The following is a 24,984-nucleotide window of genomic DNA, read 5'->3' as shown; positions in this document are numbered from 1 at the left end:
ATGAATGTACTTTGTAACGCTTTTGACCTTTGCTTTCTTGACGGTTTGTACACTTGTCGATTCCGCAGTGGACACACAAACCTTTCCAATACCACTACACAATGTGAACATTTTGAAATCAGAGCTGTAAGTATTATTCTCTTATTAAGACCTTAATCTTGGAACAAATATAAATGTAATTGAGATGGAGTTCAATTCACCTCATTATTTGAACGTGGCCTAATATTGTGTATCGAATTATATGTAGACCGTACCTTAAAGACTTCAATTTAAAGACTAAACTTTGACAGCACGGATAAGTTATACCGAGTAAGGATGAATGCCGATGAACTTTAATTCTTTACCTCTAGAAAAAAGACAATCAAGTACTGTTAGTTTGTTTAGAGCGAATTTACTTGTGCTCTGTAAAGAGACATTAAATTATGGTGTTTAAAATAGGGTATTACTATATTCAGTTTCAGATCCGCTCCTGAGTTTTCATGGGATGACGTAAATAAAATTGATTAAGGTCAATTGCATTTTCTTGGGCCTTTCTGGTTTTTTATGACCACCCCAATTCATAAATCAAGAAGGAATATTCATGATAGTCTTATAGTGATATAAATTAAAAAGGAGTATGTTCGCATTTTGAGTTTTGAATTAAATTTAAAATTTGGCTAAAATAAACCACAGAAGAGACAATGAAGGCATGCTATTGTTTGTATTTCATATATATGATAACCAGAGCTACCAATATGAAATGATAAAGTAGTACATGAAAGGCGGTGGAGAACTTATGTAAATGGGCGAGCGATCGGAATAATTTAATTCTGGTTCTTATCAAACTCAGAAATATTCCTACTATACGATCAAATTAATCAGATGAGTGTATGTTGAATGGTTTTTATTAATAAATAGTTTCTATTATATATATATATATATATATATATATATATATATATATATATATATATATATATATATATATATATATATACCATATAAATTAGGGATGTAAATTTAACTCGGTTGGCGTAGTCGCTTAATCGGATCCCTAAGTCGAACGATGGTCGATTACTCGTTAATTTCTTTGAAACTGTTTAATGCTACTATTACATACACCTTATCCTAAACTTGAAAACATTTAAAATAAAGTTACATGAACTAAATGTATTTGATTTAAAATATATTGAAAAATATGTTAGCTAAATAACCGTTAGAAATGTCTTAGCTCTTCTTCTTTTTTCTTGTGACGTTTGCACAAAACTAATCTCCATATCATATTAGACAAATCAAATGGGACCTGTTCCACACGAATTAAGTCATTGCCCCAACTTAATCATAAAGATTAATGATTATACAAACAAACGCTTTGAGATGATTAAAGTGTTTTAATCATACAAACATCTAATCCAATGAAAAACTAATTAGATGAATTGCCAATTGTTCTTTTTAAGTAAATATCTGTCCTAGTACTTCTGTTTAAAATGGTTATTTGATCAACAAAATCGAAAGAGATAGTTGTTAGCCACTTATATAAAAGTCAGAGATACCGATAGAACAGAGTGTTAGTAACGTTACAAAAAGACAACCAGAAAACTGTTGGTTTTTTTCCTCACACGAAAAATGCCACGTTAAGCAGAAAAAAAGTTTGAGATTTTTATACCGTTTTTATACTGTTTTACCCTTGTGTGTCTGTCTGTCTGTCCGTCCGTCCGTAACAAAAATTTCTGTCGCATTTATCTCAGCAACTATTTATCGCAGATGCTTGAAATTACACAGTGTTTGTTAAGGCATGCCATATCGTGGGATATATTTTTGTACCAATCGGACGTCAACTTCCTGTGAAATGACGACTTTGCTTTTTTTTAGCCAAAATTTTCAAACAAATTTTTCTCAAAGATTTCTCAGCAGCTATTTATCGCAGATGCTTGACATTTTAACACACTATTTGTTTAGGCATACCATATTGTGGGATATACTTCTGTACCAATAGGATGCCAGCTTTCTGTTAAATGTCGACTTTGCTTATTTTGCATATTCACATCAGAGCGGGGGTATCACTAGTGAGCATTGGCTCTCAGATATCTTGTTTACTTTATAACGATTAATCGACTTAAAAATTCTCTCTTTCTCTGTCTGTCTCTCTCTTTCTCTCTCAAAATCAGCTTCACCTCATTTGAAATATACAAAATTGTACTGTTAAGTAGAAATAGCTTAAGGATTATGTAATGTGTTTATACAAATGCACCAATCACCTCTTAGGCCATATAGGTACATATGTTGTGAAATGAAAACCCATTAAAATTACATTAGTCGCTGATCGTCTTGACCTAGCGATAGTCTAGTACTCGTTGATATCCCTAATATTATTGTATACAAAGTTTTATGTCGGGAAACATGTAAGGAAAGTCTTTTGTGGCATAGTCTGCAATATTTATTTCAAGAGTGTGTTCAATAATAAAGAACGTAAATTAAAACGATGAAATCATGAAACGATGAAATCAGAATGCTTATTTTTAGGCATTCTGATTTCATCGTTTCATCGTTTTAATTAACAAGGGCCCTTCGTGTGGGGTCAACCCAACAAACCACACACTTGGCATAAAAACATTCTATATTTCCGATTTTGTAGTTCTTTTTATTTTTGAACCCATTGTGCGTTCGTTTCCAGGGAGTATTATTTTTTTCATTGTCACTGGCTTTCCGTTTCAAAGCTTTAGACGACTGAGACGTTTTCTTTTCATTTACTTTAACACATTGACAATAATAAGATTGCTTTAAAAACATAAGCGACAATACGAGCAAATGCTGTTAAAATCATAAATATTTAATCATAACAGTCAATACTGTACATAATCAGCTATACATATTGTGGTATTTCAAACTTTGATCGAGCGAAATTGAAATGGGAAGAATACAAAGAGAAATCATAAGACGTATTTTAGACGCTCAATTCGTAAGTATTACTCGAACATCGCAAAAGTTGGCAGCTCTGTGTGATTTATTAATTCCTAGTTATGTAATCGGAAGTTTCTAAAAGGCTACGATTGGTTTTATAATTATGTATATCGTCCGATGAAATATAGCTTTATTTTATTTTTTCTCTGCTGTGGCTTTAAACTTAAGGGTGATGAAGTTCTTCTTTGCTTCATATTTTTTAATTCTAAATATATCTACTCTGTATCAATTTCTCTCAAAGTCATATAATAAAACAATTATTGTTTGTTGTTTCTATCATTTTGGTGATTTGGCTACACGAAAAGTACATCTCCTTCGCCTCGGTAAATATTGTACGTCTCGGGAATGTATTCCATTTTGTTTAATATCATTACACTCAGTAATGTTAATATATTGAGGTGTTGTAAAAGCACGAGGTGCAGTTCATTTAACGTGGCGTACAAATTAAATTTGTGATGCTGATGAACGTTAAATACTGTCTGCTGTTGATATATGTTACACAACCACACTGATGGAGCTCATATAATAAACTAAAAGGTCCATGTCTTATAAGCAATATCAAACACCCTCGCAGCTGCACTGTTACGGGTATCGGGTTAATGTTTCTTACAGTTAAATACATGTAGTTATCAATTATTTTTTATTATCTTGTGATTTTACTGTTCTAGATTATTTCAATTTCTTTTTAACGACTTTCAATATATTTGAAAATCATAACTAAAATTTCTTTGAGAAAGCTGTAGTAGTTTTGAAAATTTATGCCAAATCCTCATGTTCATAAACAGTGATCATTTATTTTATTTATATTTAAACTACAAATATAATGCATAAAAAGCTTAATATATCATTGCAGAAATTGTATACGTCATTGAATTTTGAAGTAATTTGTCGCAAACTCAGACATTACGGCATTATTAATAGTGCATGTACTTATTGAATAAAGCAGAAGCAACTGTACAGTTCAAGTTGGTATGTTGCAAAAAAAAGTTCTCTTTTTGCAAGATTATTCTTGAATGTCACCCCACATAATCTTAGACTAATGTGTGTCTTTCAGTGTAAAACAGACCGAAAAAAGCAAATTCTCAAAGTAAATACTGTATATTCATTTTTTGTACATGAGTACATGTACATAAAGGGGGCATGGCCACAATTTTGGTCATAAATTGTTATTTCTATTTTAATGTTCATAATGCTCCAGTAAGGCATTTTTAATAGGCAGCCACAATTTGTTGAGTTATAAGCGAGTTATAGAGCTTACAATTCTTCCCTATGTAAACAAATATTTTGTTTAAATTTTGAATATTGAAGGAAAATTCCAGTTTTAGCCCTAAAATGAATGTGTTAATCGTTTATTTATGCTTAAAATGAATAAAAAGAGAGCCGTATCAGCTTGAAAAAGATCTTTACTGGTAAATTGAACCTATGTAAACAAAAAGAGGGCACGAGCCTTGTTTACATGACGAAGAATTGTGAGCCCTGTATCTTGCTTAAAACTTATCGACTGGCACCCAAATTTCATTTGATTGATAAAAATGCATTCCTAAAGCATTGTAAATAATAAAAACCGAAAAATAAAATTTGACCAAAATCGTGACCATGCCCCTTTATTTCTGCGTTTCAAGTTTTGCATCAAATCGCGAGAATATACATTTTCTGAATTTTTATCAAAATTCCAAATATCCAAATAGTTTAAATCTTTTTGAAAAAAAAGTCTTACCCGGTCGCGATGACATTATCAAGTGTTACGCACTTTTTTCAAGTCAGAAGAATACATCAATGAAACTGGTCAAAATATAATTAACAAACAGAATATGCACATAAAAAAGAATAAAATGCATAAATTTTTAAGACCACGAAAGGAATACTACACGTTGGTACAGTTTCAGGTGTGCAATCGGGTGTAACGAAATCGAACGGTTTAAATACAAGGTATCTGTGTGACAGTGGCTATTTACGAGGGGTTTTCAGCTTTAAAGCTGACATGAATTCATAAATACGCATTATTTCCCTTTTATCTCCGACTACCGCCATATTAGTTGTCGATTTCTATTGTTCTGCTCATCGCTACACACCCCCTATATAAGGCCGAGAGCACTATTCATGCTTCACCGCATTCAGGAATTTCATACACCTTGGACGAAAAGACTTGTAAAAACGCGTTTTGAACAAAAATAAAATGACAACCACTGCACTGGCAAGATATATCCAATAAACGACGAAACAAGACAGGCTGAAATCCAGGCGCAGATACTTCGAAAATTCCTCGATAATTGTAGACCGTTTTCCTGTGTATGTTATAACATCGCACATGCGCAAACCACACACTGTGGCAGATCGTGCAATGTCAATTATCGCATGGATTTTATCAACGGGAAGGTTTTGTAGGAACGGATGGAAACGTTGTTACTTTCTTGGATTAACTATCATTTAGCTACTGTGTTGGATGTTGTGTCGCCGGGGTTTTCAAGAAGATGCAGACGTTATGCACTCTGTATGAATTACACACGTGTTCGATGTGCATGCGAAGTAAGACAGCACTGTCTGTGCAAAATGATACGGATACCTTGGACATCCTTTCAAAGAATAAATATATTTTGTATTTCATTGATTGTTGTTTTCTTTATTCTTTATTACTACATTTTACTACAATGTGTAGTTCATGCATTTAGAAGTCCGTGCAACGTGAATGCCTCGATCGGAAAGCAACCGACCGTAACTTTCTCAACCGGTATATATACCCCAGTGGCAGTAGAGCAGCGATCGAAACTAATATGGCGACCAAATGCTTTTATGAATTCATGTCAGCTTTAAGTATTATCAGTTGTAGATGGCTTTCGCGAAACACAATATCATTTAATATGGCTTTATCCAATCGATTTCTAATACTTCATTTTCATGAACTCGTTTGTTAGTCCACTGCCGGTTTCACCGGAGGGGACTATAGCTTTCCTCTACGTCCGTCTGTCTGTCTGTCCCACTTCAGTTTTTCACACTTTTTATTCTTTATGCGTTTGATGAATAAAATGAAATTTGCTGAACAGCTTCAAAATGTCAAACTACAGGTCAAGTTTATACTTTTGTAACGTCTGGTTGACATTTTTCGTTATCGGGTTCAGTGTGTACTGAATGAACGAGGAAAGTATGTAGTCAGTAATAATATCGTGATCTTTTTGTACCATTCCTTTGATTGTTTCTAACAAACAAATAGGTTCAATCTGTAAAATAGTGTCAAACATTGTGTTGTAAATTTAATCGGTGTTTTTTTTTGCATTATTACAATCGGGTTCGCTATCGGGTTAGTCTGTTGATTCAGGGAACAGAAGACGGTAAGAAATGATAATCTGCATTACAGTGCATTGTTTTCACAAATTTTTACCAGCAAATACTTTATCGACTTGGCGAAATTACTGGAGATAAAATAAAGAGTATTATTTATCCCTTTTTTTATTTAATTTCTCTATCAACTATGTAGTTTGAATTTCCTCTGTTCATTTATCTGTGATTAAAGCAATCGCAACTTCTCGGGCCTTTCCGGCAGGCTCGGAAAAACACCTCGAATGTATTAACATCACCGGATGTTAGAATTTCATACAAAATGGAGTCGCTTTCCATTAAAATATATATCGGTTAGACAGCCTTATAAGTCGCTTCTGTGTTATATTTTAGGGTATATTATTTACTTTAATGAAGTCTAGCTTACATCTCAACAGATCGTAAAATGTGTTGTATTTATATCAAGTTTTTTAAAAAGGGGGGTTGTCATGGACACCTAGGCAATACATTCGAGGTGTTTTTCCCATCTTGCCGGAAAGGCCCGAGAAGTTACGATTATGATTAAAGCATAATATCTCGTTTATAATAGTTTTTAAATAGATGTATCGATTAAAAAACAAATTATATGTAGGCAATTCATATCTGGAAAGTTTAGGTAGATCTGACCATCCAGCATCCTTAAAATCTCGTTTCGAATTTTACAGAACAAGGACTGCCCCAATGGATTCTTCTCAAGATCTCGGGGGATATGCAAGAACAGTAGGTTTTTACTTAAAAGATCTACGTTATTTATTTTTTATTTATGGTTAGTACCTCTTGTTCGTTTAATAATAACTTTTTGTTATTCCGTAATTCGAAAGACGACTTTGAGGTAAAGGTGCTTTGTATTTTACTTCTCTCTGATTTTAATATACCGAAAGAAATTTGTATCAAAATCATAAAATTTTTACGCCTTCACCTAGAGCTATTGTTTTCGGGGGGGGGGGGGGGGTTATTTTGAAAGAGAAGACTTAAATCGTTAAAGAAATTGCCCTTATTTCCCCTATTGTACATGGAACATTACAATCAATACTGATGCACGGCAGTTAAAGTTAACATGTATTCATTTAAAGATACTGATGAGTGTTTGTCAAAAATAAGTATTACCCAAAATGATGAAAGAATGGCATTAGCGCCCACTTTTTATACATTGATTCATAAAACAGTCTACCATGATTTAATTTTTTATTCAAATACTCTTTCATGTGATTGTTTCAACTCAGATACAAAGAAAATATTTGAGGGTTCATATATCAACGATTAAAAAATTGCAATAAAAACAAAGATTTCAAGATATATTTTTGTTCATCATCATTCTTTTTACTCTTTAATCATTTTCGTTTCATTTTTTTAAAAATCTTTATTACTTTATAATATGTACACATGTATTAATAAATAAACAAATTACATAACTTACTTTAAGCTCATCTGAGCTGAAAGCCTAAAGGTAGCAAGGGACTGTTTCGAATAAAGTACCCGGTCAATAATTTTGTAAAATTGATTGCTGTACTTGAAGGCTTATGCGTGTTGCTAAAACTCATGAAATGATTTTTAATGATTATCATTAGTTAGAGGAGTGTCTCTTGTTGAAATTGATATGCAATATGTAGGCCCTTTATGTTAGGTACATGAGAATCAGAAGTAAAATGCGAAACCTGCGGCTATGACTGTTATGCTGACTTTACACAGTGAAATTGCAAGTTACAGACGGGAGGTTAAAAAACACGAAAAGTAGGTGGATGGGACATTGTAAACTATACACCGGTAAGTTTGTGACATGTGATAGTGCAACGTGCACGCGGTACGGAAGGTCAACCCTCTGCAGGGAATTAGCTGGGGGAGGTCTAAAAAGCTGAAAAATCATGAAAAATTAGCAAAATATGAAAGGGTCAAAATCTCATAAAACCAGTTTGTTGAGAATTTTACAGGTTTTGATTAGTAATTTTCTTCAGAAATTGGGGATTGGCCTAATAAAGAGTGAATTAAAGGTATTTGTGCTGAATGGGAACTGAGAAAATTCTAGTTACAGAGTTCCGAAGACATGCATTCCTTGGCTACAATGAATTGTATAAAAAAAATGTCCCCTGCCACCTAAGTGAGCTTTTGTTATCACTTTTTGTTATGCTCATTTTCTTGAGTTCTTCTCTAGAACCTCAAAGCTAATCCTTACCAGAGATGTAACAAAGCACTACTGGGTTAAGGGGAATCAATTCTAAACAAAGGTTAACGGCCTATGCAGGGACAATATTAACAATTTGTTAGTATTTTCCGAAAGTTTTCTCCAATCGGCCAAAGAAGCATTCTATGGAATGTATATATTTCTAAATATGTATGTTTGTTCAAATCATGATCCCTGAGGAATTCGTTGTGGTCACGATGAAGAGGGAATCAATTTTTGTCCCCCGCCGCAACGCGGTGCGGGGACATAGAAATGCCGGGCGTCCGTCCGTGTGTCCGTGCGTCCGTCCGTCACACTTTTTTGTAAGCGCTCTCATGCCTACAAATTTTGACGGATTTTCATTAAATTTATACCAAATGTTTATACCACTATTATCTTGGTCAAGTTCGAAAATCAGCATTGGTCGATACTTTTTGTTGGAGTTATGGGACTTTGACCACAATAATGACTCCGTTTAATAAAAAAATTGACCTTGTAAGCGTTCTCATGCCTACAAACTTTGCCGGATTTTCATTAAATTTATACCAAACGTTTATACCACTAATACCTTGGTCAAGTTCGAAAATCAGCATTGGTTGATACTTTTTGTTGGAGTTATGGGACTTTGACCACAATAATGACTCTGTTTTATCCAAAAATTGACCTTGTAAGCGCTCTCATGCCTACAAATTTTGACGGATTTTCATTAAATTTATACCAAATGTTTATACCACTAATACCTTGGTCAAGTTCGAAAATCAGCCTTGGTCGATAGACTCGATACTAGCATACTGCTTGACCGGCGGGGGACCCAGGAATTCTATTCTTGTTTAAATTGAAAATATAGATGAAAAATTTACACATCTATAATAACTTTACATATCTTCCTCCGAAATTAGGCAAAGAAGGTGCAACTTGTTTGCTAAAATTATGATTCCCGGGGATACGATGCCAAAATGGCAGAGACAGTCGATTTTTTTTTTACTTAAGAATAAATTTTATAAACTCAAATATAACCATTTAAAAAAAAATCGTGTTTGTTCTCGACATCTGAAAGAAAGACTGAATTCAAAGTTATACAAATGTAATCAAGGCATTCATTATACCCCCCGCAAACAAAGTTTGGGGGGGTATATAGGAATCACCTTGTCCGTCAGTCCGTCCGTCTGTCTGTCCGTCTGTCTGTGCAATCGTATCCGGTCCATATCTTTCTTATGGAGAAACATTGGAAGTTCTTACTTCACACAAAAATTGCTTATGACCTAAGGGTGTGTCATGACCTTGAACAAGGTCATTCGGGCAAGGTCAAGGTCACTGGCAGAAAAAGTGCAAAATTCGTGTCCGGTCCATATCTTTCTTATGAAGAAACATTGGAAGTTCTTACTTCACACAAAGATTGCTTATGACCTAAGGGTGTGTCATGACCTTGACCCAAGGTCATTCGGGCAAGGTCAAGGGCAGAAAAAGTGCAAAATTCGTGTCCGGTCCATATCTTTCTTATGGGGAAACATTGGAAGTTCTTACTTCACACAAAGATTGCTCATGACCTAAGGGTGTGTCATGACCTTGACCCAAGGTCATTTGGGCAAGGTCAAGGTCACTGGCAGAAAAAATGCAAAATTCGTGTCTGGTCCAAATTTTTCTTATGGGGAAATATTGGAAGTTCTTACTTCACACAAAGATTGCTTATGACCTAAGGGTGTGTCATGACCTTGACCCAAGGTCATTCGGTCAAGGTCAAGGTCACTGGCAGAAAAAGTGCAAAATTCGTGTCCGGTCCATATCTTTCTTGTGGGGGAAACATTGGAAGTTCTTACTTCACACAAAGATTGCTTATGACCTAAGGGTGTGTCATGACCTTGACCCAAGGTCATTTGGGCATGGTCAAGGTCACTGACAGAAAAAATGCAAAATTCGTGTCCGGTCCATATCTTTCTTATGGGGAAACATTGGAAGTTCTTACTTCACACAAAGATTGCTTATGATTAAAGGGCTTGTCATGACCTTGGCCTAAGGTCAATTGAGAAAGTTTAAGGTCATTGTTTCAAAAAAGCTAAATTCTGTCTGTGTGTCATGTCTTGTATTAATGGAAATATTAGAAGCTTAAAATTAACAGTTTTCAAAAATAAAGCAGTTGTTATTTATAGAAAATGGACAGTGAAATAGATTCATCCAATATTTTCTATAATAGCAAAAATACATCCGTTATGATTTTTTTCTTAGCGGGGGGTATCAATTGTGAGCTTGCTCACAGTACCTCTAGTTTACTTTTGTTTTGTTTCATTACAAAGGTCTCTAAATTGACTTTTCTTTCAAGTTTGGTTCATTTTCCTTTCGTTTGATTTCCACTTAATGAATATTTTAGTTTCGTGTACCGTAATTTCTCACATTTTAACATGTCTCAAATCTGATTTTTTACAGACCGGGGGCTACATATCTGTAGCTAGTTTACTCCAGGCTATAGATTGAGGAAAAATTTCAGTAAATAAAACATAACCCGCGAACATTGGTTTTGTATTTTCCAACAATGACAGCGACTTTATTTCCATATTAGATACCAAGGAAAGTAGTTTGTTTAAAAGATACTTTCTTGTTAACATACCTGGACATAGATCATCAACATGAATCATATTAGTTTGAATAACTCAAGATATTTTGGCACCTATGAATATCATTGTACATTTTTTATGTGTACATTTTCAAATCATGACTATAGTTTATACTTTTTCTCTTTAATATACATGTTATTAATATGCACAGAATTTTAACAAATTTCTGGACTTTTATTATAAAATTTTAACACTTTCCATTAAACAATTAAATAAAAAATATATATACACGTTAATGTTTGGGGGATCCGGAATAATTCCTTATCATGTAAAACAAATGAATATAAACATCTAGATGCTGTCATAAGACAGGAATACCCGCACCAAGTTTTTGCCCCTAAATAACACTGGTTTTTTTTTAAAGCACCAGTTTTAGTAAAAATGAAGGCCTCATACAATTTCTAGTATTTTTTAAAAATAATTATTTTTATTAAGGATGAGATTCCATCCAATAATACACACGGGAAGCCTTTTATGTAAGATTTTGGGTTGAACTGTTTGCATGTGAATCATTTTTTTAAGTTAATCATTAATCTTAACATTTCATGCCAAAGAAATTATGTTCTATATAATAATTACAAACAAATACAATAATGCTCCGTCCCTCGGCGGTTGCCGACTTTAGATTAATTTTGCTTACGTGTGCCAACATTGTTGTGTGCATGGATTTAGAGAAGGTGTGGAAGTGATGGATTCAGACCATCTCCCCCCCCCCCCCCCCCTAGAAAATTTCTTTAAATAACATAAATAGTAAAATTACCAAAAATAAACCTCGGACCCTAACCCCTCCTTTCAAACACAATTACATGAATTACTCTGAATCCCCCCACCCCCCCCCACCCACACTCCTCATGGATATAAAGAAAATTACACTGTTGTTATGATCTCGGCCCTGGAATCTGAGCCCGAACGGTTGGTATCGGTCGATACCATCCGAGGGCTGATACAAAATGTACCAGGGACGAGATCAGAACAACAGTGTGATGTTGTTTATATCATATATCTAAAATTAAAGACTTTTATTCAAATTCCAAATAAGGAATATAATTTATTATGAAGAAGCTATAGATTTTTTGTTCGGATTTACAAAACTTGTTCGTTCGTTGTCAGATTTGTCGACAAACCATTTTCGTTTAAAATACAGTAGAAGAGAGTCTATCGTCTGAAATGAAGCACTATCTTCTTGAATTCAAAATTATCGAGAGAGAAACTTCCATCCTTCACAACGTCGTAATGGGTCAAATTCCTTCAATGGGATTTCGTAAGTTTCCTTTAAGATTCCATTCATAAAAATTCCATACTATTATAGCAATTTGTTTGAGAACGTTCCTAAGCGCGTCCATTACTTAAATCACTAAATTTTTACAGTATAATCTCTGGTTTTCTAATATTAAGTATCGTTCCATCCTTCTCTATATCCTCCATAATCAAAATGACGTTTGATATTAAACAAGGGCATCGCTATGCGGAGTATCCCCTCGCGACCTGAGTTATTAGAGAGGTTTAGCGGAGCAACGGGTACGCGTACTTGTACATGTAGGTTACAAGTTTGAACTACGCGTACCAATTCACATTACTTTTCTTGTTTATTAGTTGTAACATGTACCTGTACGTGTAAATGTTTTATGTAATTCTAGATATCCTCTTCTACGTAGCTGAGAAATCTATTCACATTCGAAAATGGAGAATGTGTTAATTTTATTATATATCATTGTTTATATATATATGTATATTTTTGTTTATCACAGATGAATAACATAACAGAGCCATTGCATGTTTCGGAGTAAGAGATAGATGCATAAAATTCCAATAACATATTAATTTGAAATGAAAATTGGTGCATAAAACTCCAATAACATATTAATTTTAAATGAAAATTTATGTTTTTTTCTTATCAATATTCGCATTAAATATTCAGGCTTACGAAAAATAAACATAATGGTTAAAATAAAAAGCCAACAGGGAAACGGAAGCTACAAGTTTGACCTTATGGGTACTTTTGCAATTTACACGTATTTTCATTTGGGAACATACGTGTAGAAATTCGTCATTACACAAACTGATGACGTAATGCACATATTTTCCTTTCTACATGTACACGTACACGTTGGTTTGCTTAACCTCTCTATTGTGTGGGGAATGCATTATTTAGTAAGATGTAGTTATGTAAATGAGGAGATCACATTCTATTAACCCTCCATTACTACAAAAACTACTATTTCTTTACCTGAACTAGATCTAAATCAAAAAAAATCATTTCTTTACATGTACTAGATCTATATAAAAAAATATTGATTTGAACTGCTTACTTTCACTTTGTTTTTACAGAAGTGAAGCGGAAATAGTTATTGTCAAGTCGTACATAAATTTCTGTATAAAACTGTGTTATTTTTACTATATATAAGAAAGTACTGAACTAATTGACTTGAAAATTATCAGGCTTTATCCTTTTACCATGCCAAATACGTATACGAAGTTTGATAATTATCTGTGCAAAAGTTTTTCTTTAAACTTGCTTCAAAGCTGAACGCACACACATACATGCACAGCAGCAATGCTATATCCCCTTCGCAACAAGTTGCGCGAGGGGATAATAACAAACATTCAAACACACATCAAGCTATTAACTCTATTAACTCACCGTAACGTTGTTCTGTCACGCTACTTTCGCTCTAGGTGATTGATAACTCGTATACAAAGTTGTTTATGACATGAATTTAATGAAATAACAATTTGTAATAGTATTAATTGTTTAGAAAGGCACATTCATTTTTTTTTTGTTATTTTACAGAAGTGTGCAATCTATGATAAATATTTTTAGTTTTGAACGATTTTTGTCGTAATGTATGCCCCCTCCTTTACAATGGTATCTAAGTTTGTGCATAAAAATTTGAACATTTAATATGACATATCATTTGTTTTAATCTTTTATAAAAAGGCATATTTGTTCAAAGGTTGAGGAAAATTTATTGGAATTTTTTTTTTAATTTACTAGAAAATTGATTGAAATAGTGCACACACACATACATATAGATACACACATGCACAGTAGCGATGGGATAATAAAGCGTACTATTGTTCTGAATACACAACCGTCTTGTAGGTTACCTCCCTTTGCTTAGATACATATCACTCTTTGGCGTTATGTTTGATGTATTGTTTTTCAATTTTCAGCAATAAATAAAAATATTCAGACGTGTAAGGTGATGCTTTGTATTATTTATTTGTTATTCTATCGTTATTTTACAAACTAGTCTTTATTGAAAGCAAAGATATTTGGGAATTAGCGATTTTTAAATTTGAGGGATATACATCCTCTTGACGACGGGCTGAGACAAAAAAATATTAGCCCGAGGGCAATACAGCCCTAGCTTTCTGTTGCTGTCTCACCTAGTCCAAAACCCGTGTATCAGGGATGATACACTACTAGGTATATGATATAAATAAATATACATCAGAATATTATGATAACTATGGAAGCCTGTACATGTAGTTGTAACAAAGAAGACAGTTATCAGTGCAAAATAAATGACATGTAATTATATTGCTCAATGGTTTTCAATGCAGAACTGCCAGGACAGAAGATATAATTACTGATTTAAGACACATGGTAATATTTATGTAGATAAAAGTGTGTTATAATCATAATTCTGTCATGATGATGTTTTAGAACTTAAATTTTACAATAGATGGTGTGCTTTACATAGTTATTTATCTAATCAAATAGTGCAACAGGTTTTGAGGAATGAATTCATAAAAACACATGCATGTTAAAATAGAACCATTTCAACAAGAGCTTCGACTTTGGGTAGTTGTGTGAAACAGCGATGTGACGTAGGCATGTCTATTTAATTGCTGGCCACTCAGTCATGGCGTTTTGAAATCAACAAGATTTGTCTGGCTTTTGAGCTAAAGACTACGAAGAAGGTGCATATTTCTCTTGAAACCGCGTCATTTATAACTTGTTTTGACGCAAGAAATAGAAGGCTTCGTCCAACCGAAAGTCCAAGGTCTTGTTAAAATAGTTCTAACTCATCTTTGTTTACGTACAAAACGTTAAAATTATTGGTGTCTTTTTCAATAGAAATCTATTAGGAACATTAGTATATAAGAATGTGGAGATTATAAATGAATGAGAGAAAAATCTAAAAATGGTTTAATACTGTGAAATATGGTTGTTTGTTGTGTTCGTTATAATACAATTTTACGTTTTTTGGTCATCAAACTTCATGTTATTTTTATATAATGCTTAATACCACTAGAAATCAGCTTTATTTTTTCTCGAGAGCATTGGGGAGAGGGAAGCACAAGCAGCTGGATGATGTTAAAAATATTGTTTGCGATAATGAGACAATTCTCTGTACAATAATAATTATTATTGTAGTATAGAAAACTATCATATTTCTAAAATAAATATTACAATGTCTGACATCTGTGCCCTGGACTACCATCCACGCGGTGAAATCGTACCCTGCGCATGGATAAGAACTTTGGATAAGTATTCATTGATCATGTAATAAGGTACGGCTTCAAGGCTGAGAGGAAACATAATATTGCATTGTATTTGGTTATCCTGTGCGCATATGTATAGTATTCTCTAAAAAAAAATCATACTTCCTACGAAAGGTTGTTATCCAGAGATGATACGATTTTAGGACTACCTAATATATATTTTTTAATTTATTCCGTCCCCATTCCGGCGATTTCGGCATGTCTTTACCTGCAGCTAGCATTTTCTATCGTTCACGCTACTGTTTTAATATATGGTCATGTCAAAATTCGACAAACTTGTAGATTTTACATTTGTTGATTTGTAACATGTCAGCCGTGCTATTTCGGAAAACTGATATACAAATGCTGAGACTACAGATAGAAAGTGTGTATTATAGTGGCAGGTTACATGTAAATAACAGACAGCATTTACAGCTGCAATTAAGCATTTGTAGGAAAAATTCGATTGAAGGCCTGCGGGGTCAACTCTAAAGTGTTTATTTCTGTGTTTTATAGGTTACACGATCAAAATAACACTCATTCATACTCATGCTCACATACCTACATGATTGCATATACGGATTTACAAGTTTACATGTCTGGATTTTTGAACACGATTACCCTCCATAAAAAAAGATTCATAAATGTTTCACTCTAATGCCAGTAAATTTTAGAATAGATGTTGACATAGTTTGGATGCAAAATAATTTTGTGTGTGTACTTTAATAATGTCTAAAGTCATATTTAATATGAAGTCATTTAAGAAAGTCTCTATAGTCTATAGCTTTATATTTCCAAAGAAATGAAATGAAACAAAATTTTGCAAATCGGCTTCATTTTTGATTAACAAACATTGAAGTCAATACTAGACATTGGCATTTTTCTCTGTATTATTGCCGATAGTTCTGCCGACCTTCGCATTAGTTAAACCTGCCGAACAGTCGTCATCTTACTATTAAATATATATGCCCATTGCGGCAGTTAATGGCATATATATTACATTTAAGTTCAGTTTAATAACAATATCACGGCTATTTCTCTATTGAGTTAATTTTATCCTCATATCCTTACCACGCAAATATTATTATTTATTGTAATATCGTTGACAGTTCTATCGAACCTCGCAATAGATAAACCTGCCACACAGTCAACAACGTATAGAGACTATAACGCCACGAATGCAGTGGATGGCAACAGAGGAACAAACGTTGGTGTAGACAAGTGTGCATACACAGATCATGGCGACAGTAATCCGTGGTGGAGGGTGGATCTGCAGGCTGTGTATAACATCACATCTGTCAGAATACTCAACAGAGGAATAGATCAATACGGAGGTAGGTGTAAACAGTAACAATATTGCAAGTTTTGATTTTGCTTTTTATATCCAAACTTTAAATATGTATAACATCACAACTGTAAGGATACTTAACAAAGAAATAGACATTTAAACAGGTAAGCGTATCTAACAACAACATTACAGAATCGAAGTATAGCAAATGTAGAGGAGAATGTTGTTTAAATTCTAGTTAATTGGTTCATAGCTTCGATCGAATGAAGCCCCCAAAATATTGATTTACTATTTTGTTATATCCAAAACTCTTTAAATTCCTCTTTTATTTTACACAGTATCTATCTTAATCATGATTAGGGTGGCCTATAGATGTGCAATAAGGTTTCGGAAATTTAATTTTCGGCCAAGGGGTTAATTAAATGCTGAAAAGTGACGTTTATTTTGTTTTCAAAAAAATGTGGTGTAAATAAATTAACTAGTTTATGCATAGGCCAAACCAACTCCTGGCATATAATTGGAGGCGTCATGTTGATGTATAAGGTCATTGAAATTTTATTTTAACCCTTGGGGTAAAAAAGGTGGGTCTATTTTTTTTTTTTACAAAAGAAATGGTTCCAAAAACTCCTAGAACTGAATTTTCTTTGGAATTATGAAATGGGATATCGGTTAGATGCACAAAAACCTTCTGAAAAATTGTCATATTGATAAGTAAATGATAGTTGAAATGACATTAGTTCCCCCAAGATAAATTCTCTTTTTCAACACACAAATAAAAACAAGAGGCCCACGGGGCCACATCGCTCACCTGAGTAACAGTGGCTTTATATAGGTGTTCAAAGGATATTGTGCCATATGGCCCCTCGGTAGAAAAACAAAAACAGAATACCATAAAATAAACTGTATCCAAATTTTACACTTATTTTCCTACACTTATTCTAAGACAATGAACCCTTTTTTTTTCTTTTTTCTTTTTTTACCAAAAATAAGATTCTATGCAAGATAGAAAACAACATTTTGGTAGGGGTACACTCTTAACTTCCAATTCTCTTTATTTCAGTTCTGCCCCCTCACTTTATAAAACGATCAAATTATATATGAGAATATGCACATAGGTACATATTCATCTTCAACTAAATTGTACTAGCTAGTTATTGTATTTTATTAAAAAAGATTCCTATATGTGAAAGAGGAAAAGTGTACCTCAAGGTGCTCAATTAAAAACATTGAAATATTCAATTGGTCTTCCACATTATAAACGATTGTTGTTTACAAGGCGTGAACTCGTGCTATGTTTTATAACCTTACTCACTTGATCGATAAATACACTCGAATGAAAAATGTTGTCATGTAATATGTTAAAGAGCTATTACATGTATAATCAATGCATAGGCGTCGGAACTGGGTGGAGGGGTAAGGGGTTCTCCCCCCCCCCCCCTACCCACCCCCACACACTTTGTTTTGCAAAGTTAGACATAGCCACACTCAAATTCTTTTTTTTTTGCTTGTCAAGATTTCTGATAAGGTCTAACCCCCCCCCCCCCTCAATGAGCCTCAGACTGCAATGTATTGACAGGCATATCGCTTTATTTAACTAAGGCCCACACTTTATTTTCATCTTTATTCAAGATTACATTAAAAAATGGCCACAAATCAAGATGATTTTCCGCTGTAATTTTTTCTTAAGAATAGCGATAATAGATTTATCCCCGTAACAGAAATGTTTTAAACTGTTTTAAAGAGATCGTTTTAATTTAATTGTGTCTGAATAACCACAAACGTTGGTGTAGATTCATCGCATAAGAAGGTGGCCCCAAAAAGTTGTAATAGCATATTATCCTTTTAATTTTTTCTGTACAAGTATTTAACGTTTAGTGAGACATTTCTAGTGATAAATCAAAATTTCAGTGTCAATCGTAGAATTATAACCAAGATACAGAACTCACAATTCTGTTTGGTTTGAGTCAATTTTTTGTTCACATGAGTTAATTACATTCAACTTAAGATTTTTAAACTTGGTATTTCCTATTCAGAATGAACAAAAGCATGACCTCAGTTCTGGGAGCAAAGCTCTGTATCTTGCTTAAAATTCGAAACTTGACTCAGCTGAAAATAAGTAAAGAGAAAATTGTAAATAAACAATTAAAACAGAAGAAACATGCACTTAACAAAGAAAGAGCACAATTCATTTTTCATAATATATATATATATATATATATATATATATATATATATATATATATATATATATATATATATATATATATATATATACCTATATATTTCTAGCAGCAAAAACAATCTCCGTTTAGACTAAAAATGCAGAGCATCTTAACAAAACACGTTGTATTATAATCAACCATAACGTAGAGATCGTACCGAATTACCAATAAAATGTATAGTATTTATAATATGATATGCTGTTAGTGCATCAAATTATGCTAGTTTTGCGCAGGTTAAATATTAACTGTCTAATTTACCGAAGTCTATATTTGATTTAATACATAAAATCCCAAAATACAGGCACTATTTCCTCTCAAGTCAAAAAGCATAAACGAAATTCAAAACAACGTAAAACCACGGTCATGAGTGAAATGGTCAACGCATCGAAAGATTGAATCTCAATTGACTTCACTAAATTGGCACAAATATATTTAGCTTGTTTCACGTATTCCTTCGCATGTAAACTGTTGCACAACAAGCAAATACATCTTTGTCAGTTTGACCCGTTTACGATGCGTCAACATTCAAACTTGGCTGCCTTACACAATGAACTTTCGTTTTCGATATGGAATACCGAACCCGAAGTTATAAACTGATTGACAGCGATTATCTCTTTATTTTTATTTTCGTTAATTACTCAAAATTGAAACAGAGTTCGCCAATAATTTTTTGCAATTTATGATTTCCTTTCCATAAGGCTTTTTTTTTCCAAAATTACGTTGAATTTGCTTCAATAGTTCTTGAGAAGAAGATTTTTTTAAAATGCACCCCCTTTTTCTACAGTTTCGAGGTTTTCTCCGTTTTAAATAAAGATCGGTCTTTCATTTCTGCAATTTATAATCACCTTTCTAAAGGGATGCTTTGTGCCAACTTTGGTTACATGTATAATTGACGAAGTGGTTTTAAAGAAGAAGTTTAAAATGTGAAAAGACGGACGGACGGACAGACGGACGACGGACAAAGGTCATTAGAAAAGCTCACTTGAGCCTTCAGCTCAGGTGAGCTAAAAACAAGAAAAAAACAACAACAAAAAATCCGAACATTCATAATTAACATAATGGTCAAAATTCTAATGAAATATAAATGGTGGTTTTAATATTAACTGGTAAAAATAACAATTTTTCTTTTAAAAAAATATAAACAATATCAATTTTTCTGACTTTAAAGAATTTATAAACGATTTATCCAGATACGATTGTTGGTGTCTGTTAGAGTTCCCGAATTTTTTAAGGGGGGATCAATAACATATACTCAAGTTAAATTTATTGACTATATACGGTTAGAATGATACACCTTTATTCCCATCCTACAGTATCGATCAGACCAAACCAAACAGAAGGTAAACCCCAACTAAACCCTGGGTTTACTTTCTGGGATTACTCCGGGTTTATTAGAGTAAACCAAAAGTAAACCCATAGTGGACACAAAAAGTAAACCCCGATCAGAAAGCAGACGGTACATGTGTATTCAAAATATACATGTACAAGGGGCGGGAATTACAGGCAGTAGGATAGTAAGATAAATCAAAGTACTGACGGGAGTTGATTTTATCGATTATCATTTATCTTAAAATTAACTTATCTTGCGTGGCAATTAGTTTCTAGTTTTTTTTAAAATTACGCACTTTTTTTATAATTAGACTTTTCAGACAAGAATTAAGAGAAACCCCATATGAATCATGTTGTGTAATATTTAAAGATAGATTTTAAACTATGTATTAACAATCGAAACAATTCTAAAAAGTGTATGGATCAAAGCAATATTGATATTGAACTCCAGTCTCGTTCAACCAGACGCTTAGCTGTCTCCGTTAATCTCCGACAAGCAAGAGAGCCTCTCTGTTTGTCGAAGATTTACGGAGACAGCCGAGCTTTTGGTTGAACGAAGTTAAACTTTGGCGTAGGAATACAAGAGAGTACATGGATATCTAAATTGTTCGTATTATATAAAATCTTACTATTTTCAAAGTGTTTATATACAAGTACCACTGACGAAATCCATGATCATCTTTACGAAGTCTTGTTGCATCTTCTATTTGCAAACATGTCCCGCTATTGTAAATATCATTTTACCAAAAAGTGTCATCTTTTAATTGGACCAATAACGTTGTGGATTTTATGTAATGTTTTATTTTTCCTCTAATATCGGCGTTGTTTTCTACATTTTGTACCGTTAATAATACCCGGTACTTAGTGAAATTAGTATTTTAAGCAGTGCAATTTTTTAATACGTTTGCATTACTTGACAGTTGTTCATTCCTGCAGCTATATACATAAGATCTGAATATAGAGATCTAGACGTTGCCTGGTTTGATTTTCCGTTTATGAATTGGGACTATGGTGTGCTGATCCCAAAATATTAATAGTTATACAACACATTTGGACGATTTTTAAAAACAAAATATACATACCTGTGAAAGATGCAATTAATTCAGATGAAACGGGAAATACCCAAGAAAACTTCATTGACACATTATCATTTTTTTAATCGAAAAAATTCAGAGGATCGAAAACAGATTTCTTACGGAGATTTATAATGGGAAATGTTGACATCTTTTCTCCATTCGTAGGTCACTCAGAATACCTCGCACAATTTTTCAACGTTATCATTCGGGTCAGTTGAAATGCAAAACCCTGTAGACTTCTTTATTTTCAGCTGTGTATTGAAGCTAATGAGCTAGAAAGGACGTTTTAAAGAAGAAATCATGAAAAATGTTCATGCTTCTGAGAGAACATCGCTTGAACCCTGAGGTACATAAAAATATCGAGCTATTAAGCAAAATGTGAATCGATGATATTTTAGGACAGGGTATGGTGGTCAATGCATGTACTGTTGATTTTGGGGAAATAATTATTCTTGAATAAATAATCTCGGATTGATAATCTTTCAAAAAAAATAAATATTAGACAAAGGATATCTGTTTTAGCATGATACACAAATCTATAAAGTAAATAACATTAGATAAGATTTTCCGTTTTCTGTTCTGTTCCGCTCTCCGTTCCGTTTTCCGTTCCGCGTTTTAGCAACACCCCGTTTAGTTGACCCCAATCGCAAATCCCGAGTAAACCCAAAGTGGACACAAATTCTTAAGAAGTAAACCTATAGTTAATCCAAGGAAAACCTCAAATGTTAGCCCAGGGTTCAGATGGTGTTTACTCTGGTGTTAGGTTGGGTATAATCAATACTGTAGGGTTTTTTTCTTCAAAAACAAAATATATTTCAGTTGCAAAACCATCTCTTGGAATAGGATTGGAATTGTCATACCCCCGCTTCAAATGAGATTGGGAGTATACGTCATATACTCGTCTGTCTGTGTGTTTGAATGTATTTGTGTTTGTCTGTCTATAACACATTAATGTTCCATTTTCCCCGGAATTTAATGCTTGACATTTTAATTTTTTGATTAGGTATGTCATGTGGTGGGATTCATTTTTATCATTGTCAATCTGAAGAATCAATATTGAAATAGGAGTAAAAATAGATTAATAGACATGTGGATCTTCATAATCATTAAAATATTTTATCATTTTCTATTTGGCAACTCCTCGGGATTACACCATTTGATGCCCCCGACATAAAAACACATGAATATATATGGCTACAGTGTAGGCGGTAAGATGAATCTCAACTGTTTTCAAGATAGTCAGCCTTTTTTCCGTTTCATGAGGGTCAAAACCATTCAAAGGATCATGATATACATAGTATTTGATATGCCATAAAACATAAAAACAGAAAAAAAAATATAATTGATGAAGAATGCATGTTTTCAAGATACTTAGTCTTTTTGAGTTTGTTGGAGTGTGGGGTGAAGGGTGAGGTGATGACCCCAGGTTTAGGGGCTATGTCTGAATTGCGTCTTGACATGATCAACGGGAATATATATGGGTAAGGGATATCAAAAAGTTATATGGTTAAGGGATAAGGATTAAACCATATACAAGACATTTCAATAATTTGTAAATAGTTGATAAAGAGGGGGTGGATATAGCCCCTGAGCTTTGATAAATGTTATAAACATAAATCAATTTCAAGTCAGTTCCACAGCCTTTTTATTTGGCAATATTTGGAGGGGAGTTATCCATAACTGTTTGTTCTGCAGACAGTTTACACATTTGTATACAGAAATTACTATTGCGCGATTGTTTAGTGTAAAGTTACTGATAAAAAATTTATTGGCTACTACGCAATGCAAGTAAAAAAAGTTAAAATTTCTCAGTAGAATTTCAACACATTGTCATAATATATAAGAACTTTTAAATGGCGGTGGGTTTGTAGCAAACATACAGTTAGATTCATAAAGTAGAAATAATATCAGGTTTAGCACGATATCTTAATTTATAAAATCCTGTGCAATTATATGCTATTAGTTATAGGTTATAAGGCTGTTATTACAAAGTAGTTATAATAATGTGAGCTATTCAGATCTTTGTTTTTGTAAATTATTGAAATATAAAAGCGTTACGTCTAGGTTGTTTCCTACGATTGTCATAGAAAACATTACATACAATATCTAAAATATCAAAAATCTTTTAAGAGAACTTTGCCTTGACCTTAACCCTTGACTTTAGCAATCCAGTCCATGCATTTCGTTTCTTTGTAATAAACATGGATTATTTATTTGTGTAGTATACAGGAATTAAGTCAAAGAGGAGAAAAAAAGTCAAGACGAGGATTATGCAGTGAGCTTTCACATAGAAACTTGACGTAAAGTCACCGCAGAGAATATGATAGAGTGATTACTATAGGGCAAATGCATAGTGGGGCCTCAATTAGACTGCTTAGAGTAACAAAAGTCTACGACATAATAATGTTTCCCGTAGTTATCAAGATAGTTGAAAGTAGCACGTAATATCAAGGATTTACAACGATAATAATATATTTACATCCGCCAAGTATTTTTCCCTATATTAAAACTAATAGTAAATTAATAACTCTATAGAAACAACAATACTGAAATTTACACGCACATGTTCATTGATTGGTCGAAACCTACATGTACAGCGACCTTCATAATACATTGTACAACGGACTGCACAAAGCAATCAAGATGATGTCAGACTCAAATTCCAATAGGAGACGATCTGGCTGTTACTTTTAGATAACGTACTGATGTACATAATGTACATTTACAGCACTTAAGTGGATTTTACCAACTTTTTACAATCAATTTTTTAATTTGTTAAAAGATAGATGTAAATATGTATGTGTCATAATATAAAATCTTTTTTGAGATTCATGCAGGTTCTTAAGGTAGCCATCATTGCAGAAAAAAACTTAACCCGCTAAAGAAAATGAATTAGCATACTTATTCCTGCCACATTCTACAATTAATCTGCTTAACATATATTAACTTTCAACAAATGTATTTGTCAATATTAGGTACATTCATTGTAATTATGACCCGTAACAATATTAGAATTGCCAAAGCAAGATCTCGTCAAACTTAAATCATTCTTATTGATCACATTTTTCTTTATTATCACAGAAAATTTCAACCTTTTCTTTTTACGTTAAAAACAAAATAATCATATTTTGCTTCTTATGAGCCTTTTTGTATGGGTTAATCATGCAAAACAATAAAAATTAAAACAAGTACAGGAAAGTGTAATCTAGGGAAAACACTTCGGCAAGGCTTTTGCTGTGATATATTAATATATAATTATATTGTGCATATTATTATGATCATTAGGCCTACAAGACAAAAGATAACAGCATTTAGTTTACACATGTTATTTGACTTTTATTTAGATGTGTCACACTGGCTGCATGATGTTACCGTCACTGTAGGGCTGACAGAATCTGATGTCAACACTCCCTGTGGTTACTTTGATGGTCCCGGTACCGCGTCACAACTGGTCGTCATCGACTGTCTGACGTCACCACAGGGGAGATTCGTCAAGATCTCCAAGACAACTGATTTTCTCACTCTTTGTGAGGTTGACGTGTTTGGCGTCCCCGTCTAA

General features: G+C 33.3%; 1 protein-coding gene across 1 annotated transcript; it reads left to right on the top strand.

The window, feature by feature from the left end:
* On the top strand, positions 1-24,984 carry LOC128173565 (fucolectin-like). The gene is made up of 4 exons (XM_052839268.1): positions 1-126; positions 6,918-6,972; positions 16,614-16,850; positions 24,770-24,984. Exons 1-4 carry the CDS (start codon positions 1-3, stop codon positions 24,982-24,984), a joined length of 633 nt encoding a protein of 210 aa, XP_052695228.1.

Source organism: Crassostrea angulata, chromosome 2 (genome assembly GCF_025612915.1).
Source record: "Crassostrea angulata isolate pt1a10 chromosome 2, ASM2561291v2, whole genome shotgun sequence".
Classification (NCBI taxonomy): Eukaryota; Metazoa; Mollusca; class Bivalvia; order Ostreida; family Ostreidae; genus Magallana; species Magallana angulata.
Note: the sequence above shows the minus strand (reverse complement) of the source record. Positions and strands in the feature narration are given on the sequence as shown.

What these genes read in the sequence shown, in the direction of transcription:
- LOC128173565 (XM_052839268.1), top strand. Translation starts at nt 1, where the DNA reads ATGAATGTACTTTGTAACGCTTTTGACCTTTGCTTTCTTGACGGTTTG. An exon ending in TCGGGGGATATGCAAGAACA is followed by an intron (nt 6,973 to 16,613) that starts GTAGGTTTTTAC and finishes TTGTAATATCGT; the next exon opens with TGACAGTTCTATCGAACCTC. An exon ending in AGATCAATACGGAGGTAGGT is followed by an intron (nt 16,851 to 24,769) that starts GTAAACAGTAAC and finishes ACTTTTATTTAG; the next exon opens with ATGTGTCACACTGGCTGCAT.